This window comes from Gossypium arboreum, chromosome 11 (genome assembly GCF_025698485.1).
Source record: "Gossypium arboreum isolate Shixiya-1 chromosome 11, ASM2569848v2, whole genome shotgun sequence".
NCBI classification, from domain to species: domain Eukaryota; kingdom Viridiplantae; phylum Streptophyta; class Magnoliopsida; order Malvales; family Malvaceae; genus Gossypium; species Gossypium arboreum.
In genome coordinates this window covers 98432726-98444886 of record NC_069080.1, presented here as the reverse complement: position 1 = coordinate 98444886, position 12161 = coordinate 98432726, and the positions used below count along the sequence as shown (strand labels likewise).

Sequence of the window (12161 nt, the reverse complement as noted above, 5' to 3'; positions counted from 1 at the left end):
TTTAAGATGAAAGATCTTGGGGACCCCTCTTTTGTTTTAGGAATTCAAATACATTGAGATCGATCTCGAGGTATTCATGGATTATCACAAAAGAGCTATATCGATAAAGTACTCAGAAGGTTTGGCGTGCAGAGTTGTAGACCAAGTGACACCCCTATCGCTAAAGGAGACAAATTTAGTCTTACTCAATGTCGTAAAAGTAACCTTGAAATTCAGGAAATGGAAAATATTCCCTATGCATCAGCTGTTGGGAGTTTAATATATGCTCAAGTTTGTACGCGTCCGGATGTTACATTCATTGTTGGGATGTTAGGCAGATATTTAAGCAACCCTGGTATAGACCATTGGATAGTAGCCAAAAGGGCTACAAGATATCTTCAAAGAACAAAAGATTACATGCTTACTTATAAGAGATCAGATCTTTTGGAGGTCATAGGGTATTCTGATTCTGATTTAGCTGGATACCAAGATAGTAGGAAATCTACATCAGGCTATATTTACCTATTAGTTGGAGGAGCTATATCTTGGAAAAGTGTCAAACAGACACTTGTAGCTTCGTCCACTATGGCAACAGAGTTTGTACATGCTATGAGGCATCAAACCATGGAATATGGTTGCAGAACTTTGTCATAGGGCTGCGCATTTTGGAGATTGTAGAAAGACCACTCAAATTATTTTGTGACAATAAGTCAGCAGTGTTATATTCCAATAACAATAGGAGTTCATCTAAGTCAAAGCCTATTGACATAAAGTTCCTAGTTGTAAAAGAAAGAGTGCAAAATGGTCAAATATCCATAGAGCACACTGGGACAAACTCCATGATAGTGGATCTGCTCACGAAAGGTTTACCATCTAAGGTCTTTCATGAGCACACTGCTCATATAGGTGTTACATTGTTTGAGGATATCATGATTTAGTGGGAGTTTATATTTTATGTTTGTTTTTCGACATTTATGTATTTGGATATTTTTTGATCAAAATAAAGTATTCAGTTTATTCATTATGTTTATTATTTTGGTACTGACTTCACTTAAGTTTAAAGATGACCAGTTGGAAATAGACATGTTTAGATTATATTGCATGTAATTTCCATGCTACACATCCATACTTGATCTATGTCATTTGGTTGTGTTAATATACGTGATCATGGATGAATTTAGTTACAATATATGTCACTAAAGTTGCCTTGGTTATATCTTAACATAATTAATGGACGAGATTGTTCGGAATACCTTTTGGATGTGATAGTAAAATTTTGAGCTCATAAGGTTATATAATGACATGTAATTATAGAGTAATTAGTATATATATTTGGTCCAAGTGGGAGATTGTTGGAAAATATGCATATCACATATATAATAAGGGTAATTACATGTTATTATTTATTATCATGATAGGTTAGCCCAAATTAAATGTGATCTAATTTGATTAAAATTTTATTGGGCTTTAATTATTAAATAAAGTATGGGTCAAATATGTGTAGATATTCTAGTAATTGAGTTCTAATCAAATTCTAATTAATGATGGGCTAATTAGAATTTGACTAGAACTAATATGCCAAGGTTATAAATATTAGGGTTATAGTCCACAAATTATATACAAGATATCTTTTCTAATATCTCATCATTAGGAAAGAGAGAGCAAATATTCTCTGAATTTCTTGTATGCTAATTTGGAAGATCAAATCCTCAAGATCCGGTAAAACTTCAAGAAATTCATTGAGTCAGGTACGCTTCCGCATCTAGTTTTGTTTTTGATTTGTTCATAATTTATTGTTGATGATTTGACATGATAGATCCTAGTGTATTAAGTTTTATTTTAGATTTATTTTACAAATATAACATTATAAAAATATACAATTTAATTTTGATCCCTAAAAAGATTTTTTGGTCTTTTCCCTTTATTTTGAAGTTTGTAAATTGGAAAAAGAAAAGGGTGCAATTAACCATAATGAGTTATTCATAGTTTTTACTGAAGATGCAAGGAGCTCGTTTTTTTCTTGAGTTTTGCTTCATGGTGCTAAGGCAATGATTTTTGGTTTTTACTGTTCCTTATGTTCCTAGTGTATTGTGTTGTAATGTTAGTGATTGTCTATCCATTTTTTCTTTTATTAATAAATCCTACTCTTTAAAAAAAACTCATAAATATTAAAAAAATATTAATTTGTAATAACGAAAAAATTTATTCAATTCAGAGTTGTTATAATGATAAATAGAACGGAAACAAGATGTGAGAAGAATTAAGACAAGAAAAGAAAAAAAACGATCGAATCAATCTTTGTTTACGTAGTTCAAACACAATGGTTTTACATCTTGGAGCCTTACTCAGCATATACTCTTATTTGATTACCAAATCAAATAACCATAACAATCTATCTCTATCAGTTAAAGCCTATAATCACTCATAACCCCTTTACAAGCTAAGTTCATGCAGTCCAAATAAAGAACAATATCACAATCAACTTACATTAATGCAAATTGATATTTTTAAACGGACCGGTGATCAAATTGACTAAACCATAATTCATTGGTCCGACGGTTCAATCGATCCCATTTAAAAATTATTAAAAATTAAAATCCGATTCAACCACATTCCATTATTTAGTTTTAAGTATATATATTACCATATCAATAGAAAATTCAAAGCAAATTACAACAACAATATTACATATATTCAATATTCAATGAAACTCAAAAACTCTCATTCATGTCGTCGTCTATTCTACCCTCCCTTCTTCATTTAGTTTTAGGTGTGGGTTTCATTGTACCCGCCTTGTCAAAGTAGATTATTTTGAAACCCAGAAATCTATATTGCAATAGCAATAGTAAATTCAAAGCAAATTACTGCAACAGCAATATTGAATATTGTCAAAGTTTGGCTGGAATCATGTGCGTCAGTTTGATATCAAATTCTAATGAATTGTAGGAGCTACAAAATATGACCACTAATCATTGAGCTATTAAAAAAAAAAAAAGAGGAAAGGGAAGCCTTGTTTATCATGTGTTTGACGCAGCGACAATTCAGGGGGATGGATGGGTCCTCGTAAAGGTTCAGATCTTATAGCCGAGCTGCTGAAATTGTCAGGCTTGGGGGCGGAAGGAGAGTTACAGAGTGGGGTGATTTTTTCTTTTTACTATTAATATAATTATTTTTAATTAAAATTATTATAAAATTACAATATCACTGGGTGCTACTGTAGCATGATACAATTGGTCAACCGATTTTCTTTAACCCTTTTAAGATTTGAGATGATTTGAGTAATGGAGAATTAATTTAAATACCATTTCTTATAAAAAAAAATTTAATAGTCAGTTGAAAAAAGAGGTATAGATTAGGGTGTAATTATTTTTTGGCTAAATTTGACTCTTAACCTTTTAAAAACGAGCCAAATCACTTTTCTTTAATGAAAATGATGACTAAAATATTAATTTTTATTGTTGTTGGCATGACAACTTGCATGATAGCTCATGTGCACATCATGATAACATAATACCATTTGTCTTATATGTCACGTCAACTGAAATACCCCAAACCCGGCTTAGACGTCATGATCGAATCTGGAGAAGTTACATCAACTTGTGTGAAAAACTAAAATCTAGCTTAAAAATTGTGTGATATGAAAACTTAATTTAGCTAAGCTCATACAAGTTTCAGGAAATTCTCAAGTTTGAAAACACCTATTTCACAGCATGATCTCTTAAACATTTACCTATAAAAACAACAGAAACTTCCAGAGTTTTTAAGTTGTGAAAACTGAATTCCAATTTTTCAAATTAGTATGATTTTGTAGTTTTACATTTAAGAACACCCAAAAACCAACGAACAAATCAAAAACTCAAAAACAAAACCAAATCCAAAAACCTAGTCCAAAAATCAAAAGTCCAGAAATCTTAATTAAAATAATTCAAACCATCTTATGGGGAAAACCAATCCGATCTCCCACACGTCATCCGGTCCTAAACTTGCTGGATACTTGAGAGGATAACAAACAAAGAGTGAGCTTTACAAGCTCAGTGTGTAACATATCCCAAGAAACAAATCAGATATACATAAATAAACAAATACAGATTCAAACATATTCTCACATACAAATTCAGATGTATTTTCATAATCGATACATATGCGTATTCAGATTCAGATACAAATGCGAGATACGATTGAGATCTGATGATGCGATCACAGATCCTACCCCATCCACTACACACCAACTTTGTCCAACCAATCACACCAATTAATACTACAAGAGTCTATCAATCCAATCACACTGAGTCATGGTGATATACCACTCATAAAGGTGCAAGTGAGCTGCCAGAAAGATATTGCAATTTAACAGCCAAAATTGCTAAATACTGCCAAAATACATTTCCTTCATCGCATATCAAACTCATCCCGATGTACATCCATAAATAAACTAATATATATATTCCATAAACAAATATCATGCATACTTTCATACAAAATTATGCTTTTGGAGTTATTAGAACACAAATCGTACATATATCTTTCATACACCTTACCTGTATCACATACAAACACAAATCAATAGATGTCACATTTCAAGTCTTATTTAACCCAAATGGATCCCATGGAAGGTCTAATTATGAATTTCAGAGTCAAATGGGTCTAGGTGAAAATTTTCGAACAATCGGCTACACAACCTATTTGATCTTCCCATGTGATTTGACAAGCTCATGTGTTCCACACGGCTTACCTGATTTTCTTGTGTAATCACACATGCCTATGTGCCCCACACGGCTTACCTGATTTACTCGTACAATCGAACATGCCCGTGTACACTCACACGGCCTAATACATGGCCAATAACATACTCATGTGATGACCAACAGTTTCAAATTTTCCTTGCGTTTTTCCAAATTTTCTGGGTTTTTGTAGTGGTTTCGAGTTAGAAACACACACCTAATTTGGTCTCAATAAAGAATTATGAAGGAGCAATCCAGTAACCTAAATCGACAATATACAAGAATCAATCAATTCAATTTTTACAACACTCGATTGCACAAATTGGTGTAACATCATCCAACAAACTTATTTACAAAACAGAACAACCCTTAAAATGATAAAATTACTCACCCTTGAACGAAACAACTTAAGAAAAGAATTTAATTGCCCGGAGGATTAATCGTCTCACGATCTTCTCTTAATCTCCACAAAGAACACAAACTAATCATTAAAAGCCCTTCCTACTTAAAGAACTTAATAAACCCAAGTTAAACTGTTGGAAAAAAATGAGTTTGGAGAATGCAGCGGAAAATAAATTTTGGGAAAAATCAAAGTTTTAAAACTTTTCCAAAACACTTAATCAGAATTGTACCTTTTCAATTCGTCTAGGATGAGCGCTTCAACCGAGTAGTCTTTTCACTATCCTTAAGCTCACGTCTATCAAGTGTGGGCTCGCTTTTAATAAAAAGTTCACAAAAAATACCAATGGGGTAATTTCACAATATCTCTAAACTTTTGGGAAAATTTATAAATTAGAAAAATATATCTATAAATTTTCTGAAATAATCTCTTCAGAAAATTTCTCTCTACAACTTTCTCTTGAATTCAACTGTGTAAAATAATGACCCAAGACTCTCTTTATATAAGGAGAGTTTAGAGAGTTCAACTATGATTAAACTTAATCACTTTAATATTAAATCTTATTAAAATAATAGAATGTTAATCTACAATATAAACATTAAATTTAATTTAATATTAAAGTAATCACTTTAATATTAAATTAATAAAACAATATTAAGATAAGTATTAAATTTAATTTAATATTAAACTATTAAAAATTATTATTTTTGGAATAGTTAATTTGAAATCAAATTCTCTAGTAGAGTCCCAGTAGGAGTGTAACTTTTCCATTGTTCAACCATTGAAGACCAATTGCCGTTGGCCACCGGGATGCCGCCATTGCAGCCACCGGCACTGCCGTGTCAAGTGATGCAGGTGCGACACCCTTACGACACCTTGAGTCAGTTTGGCTACTACAAGTTCGATCTGGTCAGTGACAACCGACTAGTCCGATCTAGCCACGGGTTGGACCGTCCACCCAATTTCACATGCCAGGCCTAGTTCAACCAGTGTTTTGGTCATAATCTTTGTTTTTCAGCAACCAAACCCAATTTACGATTTTAGGTCCAATTTTCAAGTTCAATTACCCATTGCGCCAATTGTTTGACTTGAAAATTAATTTCCAAAAATATCATATTAATTTTAATTAATTTGATTAATTTAATTTTGCTTCATCAAAATTAATTTTTCCAAAAATCACTTAGACTTTCCAAATTAATTTTTCAAGAAAATTCTTTAATCAAATTCTCTAGTTGAACAATTCTCACGACCACCTAATTTAATTCCACATTGAATAAATCGATTCAATTAAATTATTTCAAGTCGTATAATTTTCTTCTGATTCAAATGCAGTCCAATCGAGCTTTTGTTAAGCTAGCAAAGGGACCAATTGGACATCTATAGTTAGGCTCTAGTAATTGCAACTATTTCTAGAAGCTTCATTATGATAATTCGCAATTACATAATCATGGAGTCAGTCCACAAGAATTACCACGATTCAAAACTCCTTATGGTATACTCCTTACAAAAGATTTATCCAACTGTTTTTCTAATGACCCTCATATGATATCTTTAATTCCTTTGAGTTAAATTCGTTCATTCAATACAATCCTATTTTATCTCATGGTCACCATTGTATCTTCTTAATGATTAATATGATTACTATCAACAAATGACTATAATAAATTGCTTGTTCGAGAACAAGCAACCTGTGGTCACATTTCATATTTATGAATCCACATAATACTAATGAGAGTATAATCCTATGCCGTACAGAAGTCATGTACCCAACATACTGGCTATGGGCTCGATCATCTTTAGAGCAGAAGCCTCCACTTATATCAAAGCACATGAGTTGCATACGCATGGTCCATGTCTAACTCAGGATTTAGGTAAATCACACCATGAACGTCACAGGTGAATTAATTCACAAATGAATTCAGAAGTTCATCTTAGGTGCAGTCCAATGTATCATTTTACTAATGAATACATTTATGTCTCTACTCGTGGAGTCAATTGCTCCGATAGTCAGGACTAACCATCTGCCCAATTGGAATTGTAGACGACATAATAATCCTTCTTAATATTTGAATCAAATGCTCACTTTGATTTTTTTACAGGATTATGGACTTATTTAGATTATTTACTAAAGTAAATTGCATTTCTCGCAATGTAAACATTCTTACAATGTTACTTATCTTCAGTTTGAACTTAGACAATCAATGAACTAATACTTGCTTATCACAATTTCGCTATGCATGCAAAATATAAAAGAAAGAAATACAAAATACATAATAGTGAAATGTGAAATTAACTTTATTTATTTACTCTGGGAATTGGGGCTAACAGTGTGTAGATAAACTACCGGTCTCATATATTACACAGTAATGCTAGCGTATAAGCTGTACCGTGCATTATGGTAAACTATCGTATAGACATGCAGTATGAACTGCCAGATCAGCTAATAGTACATAGCATAGCTAACGTACATGTGGTATAGTGCAATGTGGTGAACCGCTATTCCAACGGGTTGCAGTAACACTGCCAAATCAGTTAAATTGTCCACGACCTTCTGGGTATTGGGACTGCCCATGACCCTCTGTGTATTAGGGGCATCAGTATGTAGATAAACTGCCAAATTTTAAATCTTCCTTCTCTTCAACATCCCAACCCAAAATACTTTATATACAGATGTATGTATGCAGATGTATGTATGCGGATGTATGAATACAGATACACCATTTCAGAATTCAATTTCAGACAATCATCCAGAACAGTCACTTACAATCAGTCATTCAATTACAGAAATGTGCACACTTATGCACTCAAATTTGGTACCTCACATTTCATACAACCAAGCACGAACAACACTTAAAATGCAGTCAGGGTAGAGTCATGTCACCTTGAGTAAGCTTAGTTGAGGGTTGAAACACATAGAATCGCGATTGTACCTAAATTGCCCTATAATCAAAATTTGGCGAGTTAGGGCCACATGCCTATGTGCTCCGGCCGTGTGGAGCATCCAGGCCATGTGGGGATCCAAACGCTTGTGTAATGGGGTCGCACACGCCCGTGTGGGGTGGGGACACGACTATGTGAACAAGCTGTGTGACTCACTTTCCATTTCTCTAAATTCAAGTGCAGGCGGACACGACTGTGTGAAGGTGTCACACACCCATGTGGCCAACAGACACGACCGTGTGTCCCATAAAACATGCCTGTGTGGAATCCCTAGGCCTCAAAATTAGTAGCATGACCGTGTGGCCAAGGGACACGGCAATGTGGAAGCCCTAATTACCCCAAATTAGTCACACGGTCGTGTGGACAAAGGACATGGCCGTGTGAGTTTTTAAAAAAAATCCCCAAATTGACCACATAGCCATGTGGCGGGGCCGTGTGGCACCTATAATTGGCCGAAAACCCTAGTTCCAAATTCAACACAGGCGTGGCCAGCGAGACAGCCACGAAACCACCCAAAAATAGCCCTGAAAACACTGATTTGGCCACCAGAACCGCTCCCAACCTTAACCACATCTATAGTACATTCAAATGGGGGGTTTTCCCCTTCCAAATAATGCCTATAACTCACAATCATCGAATTAGCAATATTTTCTAAAGCTGAATCAACAACTCAAAACCAACAAAAAAGAAGTAATTGAGATCAAAATCCCACACCTGTTTTGACATTGGAGAGATCGACAGAGGAGTGACAATCCCGAAATCTATAGGCAAATCGCTTAATAGAAGAAAAACCAAGTGGAATCAAAAAAAAAAAAAGAGAAGAGAGGGAGAGGGTACGTGAAATTGACAAAGAATAATCGCAAAAAAATAGAAATAAAAATAATATCCATCTTCTTTTCAAAAACGAAGAAAATAATTTAAATAGTTCTAAATAAAAAATAACGCTCATGCAAAGACTTGAACACAGGACCCCTATCACACCCACACTCTACTTAACCACCAGACCAACAGACCCATTCTTGTCACTAACTTGCACAATTAAACACATATGTGCAATCTTCCCACTGTCCTTATGCTCAAAGCCTAAAACTTCTAGGCCCAAAATTTGAGGCGTACAACTTTCATCACATCTACAATTCATTCAGCTATTACCTCTTGTATCAAGTGATATTTCCAATCAATGTGTTCGTCCTTTTGTGACTTCTCATTTCCTTGGTATTACCTATTTCAGCACTATTACCACTATATAGTAATTATAGTTTTTTCCATACCAGGAATAACTTCAAGATCGATTAAGAACTTTTGAAGCCATATTGCTTTTTCCATTGCCTTAGAAATAGCCACATACTCAGCCTCCATAGTAGAGTCAGCAGTGCAAGTTTGTTTTACAATTCTCCATACTATGACTCCATGGCCTAGAACGAATACATTTCCGATGTCAATTTCCTCGAATCTTTACAGAGTTTGGAATTCTGAGTCTATGTATCCAACAATAGTAAGGTTCTACCCGAATACACAAGCATATAATTCCTGGTTCTTTTAAGGTACCTTAATATATGTTTTACAGATTGTCAATGCCTGAGACCTAGATTCATCTGATATCAACTAACCATTCTTATTGAGAAACAAATATCTAGACGTGTGCAAATCATCACATACATAAGGCTTCCAACTACCAAGCATATAGAACCTTACTCATATACTCTCTTTCTTCCACTGTCTTAGGATAATCATTTAAAAAAGATGAAAACCTAATAAAGCTGGTTGAACTCCGGCTTTGCATCATCATTGTAAAACGTTCCAGTACCTTATCAATGTATGAAGCTTGAGATAGAGCTATTGTTTTATTCTTTAGATCCCTAAGGATTCGAATTCCAAGAATGTAACTAGCTTTACCCAAATCCTTCATGCTAAACTATTAACCTTACCATAGTTTAGCTGATAACAATTCTCCTATGTCGTTTCCGATATGTAGAATATCATCGACATACAAAGCGAAGAAGACCATCTTTTTGTCTTTTACACGCTTATAAATACAAAGTTCATCAGCATTTTGCTCAAATCCAAAAGCCTTGATTTGATCAAATATTTTATTCCATGAGTGGGATGCCTGCTTAAGTCTATAAGTGGACTTAGCGGTCGCAAACTTTTTCTCCTTTCCTTTGACAACATAGCTAGTGAATTAAACCATGTAAATGGTCTCATCAAGATAGCATTTAAAATTGTTGTCTTGACATCCATTTGTCAGATCTCGTAATCAAGAACATCAACAATAGATAAGAGTATGTGGATAGACTTGAGCACGGCTATCGGAGAGAAACTCTCATCGTAATTGATGTCTTCTTTCTGTGTGTAGCCTTTCCCTACAAGTCTAGCTTTGTGTGTTTCCACTTTCCCTTATACATTTCTCTTCTTCTTGTAGCTCCACTTACACCCTATGGGTTTAATCTCAACTAGTAAGTCTACAAGTTCCCACACCGTATTGGATTTCATAGAATCCATCTCGGCATCCACGGCCTATTTCTAGAGCTTGGAATTGATGTCCTGCATAGCCTCTTTGTAAGTGAGTGAACCGTCATCATGATTAGCTTTCGTATTATAAATACTACCATCATAAATAAAGAAGTCTAATTTCTTAGAAACTCTCTCACTATGAAGGATTCCCCTATGTTGTTGATCGTTTGTAGGTCTTTCTACAACTTTATTGAGAATTGAACTCGATGATTGTTCTACCACTCCCGAAAGTTCCTCAAGTACCACTTTACTTTGAAGTTTAAATTCATCCATGTAGTTTCCTCAAGGAAAGTAGTATGAGTAGAAACGTTAATCGTATTATCTTTCGGATTGTAGAATAACCCTCCCTTTGTTCCTTTTGGATATACAACAAACATGCACAAATTTGTCTGTGCATCCAACTTCTTTGCATCCTTATCTAGAACGTGTGCTAGACAACCCCATATTCTAAAGTGATTTAGAGTGTGTAACACCCCGAACCCGAGACCGTTGCCGGTGTCGGTCACGAGGGGTTAACGAGCCAAAACCACTTATAGCACCGACCGATTTGACATTTCCAGACAGGCTGGAGAACTGCGTCACTGTCGCCTTAAAAAGCATATCTCGAGTTTCAAAACTCGAAAACTGATTCCGTAAATTTTCCCTGAATTTAGACTCATATATCCATCCATGGATTTATTTCTAGAATTTTTGGTCAGGCAAATTGGTACAATTTATTAGTTAAAGTCACCCATGTTGCAGGGGTCGACTACACTGACCTTCGCGCGTTACAACTTGAATATCTCTCTGTAAGGGGTTCAATACTGATGTCGTTTGTTTCTAATGAAACTAGACTCAAAAGGAAATCTGCACATATAAGGCATGACCTCTAATTCCTTCTGGGTAATTTATGGTAAATTTTCAAAGTCGAGACAGGGGATCCAGAAACCGTTCTGGCCCTGTCTCACGAGAACTTTAATATCTCTTAGTATACTATTCATATGATCGTTTTGTTACTTTCATATGAAAGTAGATTCATCAAGGTTCGATTACATAATTTATTCACTATTTAATACCATTCCTACTATTTTTAGTGATTTTACACATCCACGTCACGGCAGCTGGCAGCATCTGTTTTCAAGGTAAACTTTACCTATTTTGTGGTTTCCATGGTCCAACTATAGTCTTTTCATACATAGGTCCACATGTGATCATATTTAGCCATTCCAATGGCTGATCATGTGACCAACACTCCCATTCCAATTCATAATCACATCATGAAACCATATATATATTTACAATAAGCACGACTTCAAATGGTCTAATGCCATACTCCACTTTTACGAGCCATTTTCGCATGGCCGTACACATATACATCACAAAGATACTTGAAAACAACCAAGGGTAGTCCTATACATGCCATATCCAAGGTTCGACTAAAAGAGTACCAAAAAGGGGTTTTGATAGTGTGGATGACTTCAACTTCAATGATCCCGAATCCGATCGCTAACGAGCAAAATCTATAAGACAGAGAAACAAAGGAACGGAGTAAGCAATTTATGCTTAGTAAGTTTCGAGCCATAAATTTACACACAACCAAAGCATAGCATTCAAGTAGCTAAACAATA

The 12161-nt window shown here is 34.8% G+C and overlaps 1 protein-coding gene across 1 annotated transcript; it reads left to right on the top strand.

Annotated features, from left to right (window-relative positions):
* The first annotated feature begins 219 nt into the window (after window positions 1–219).
* LOC128283912 (secreted RxLR effector protein 161-like) lies at window positions 220–633 on the top strand. The gene has a single exon (XM_053021325.1). It carries the CDS (start codon window positions 220–222, stop codon window positions 631–633), a length of 414 nt encoding a protein of 137 aa, XP_052877285.1.
* The last annotated feature ends 11528 nt before the right edge of the window (window positions 634–12161 follow it).

Excerpts from the sequence above, each read along its gene's own strand:
- LOC128283912 (XM_053021325.1), top strand. The coding sequence starts at position 220 with ATGGAAAATATTCCCTATGCATCAGCTGTTGGGAGTTTAATATATGCT.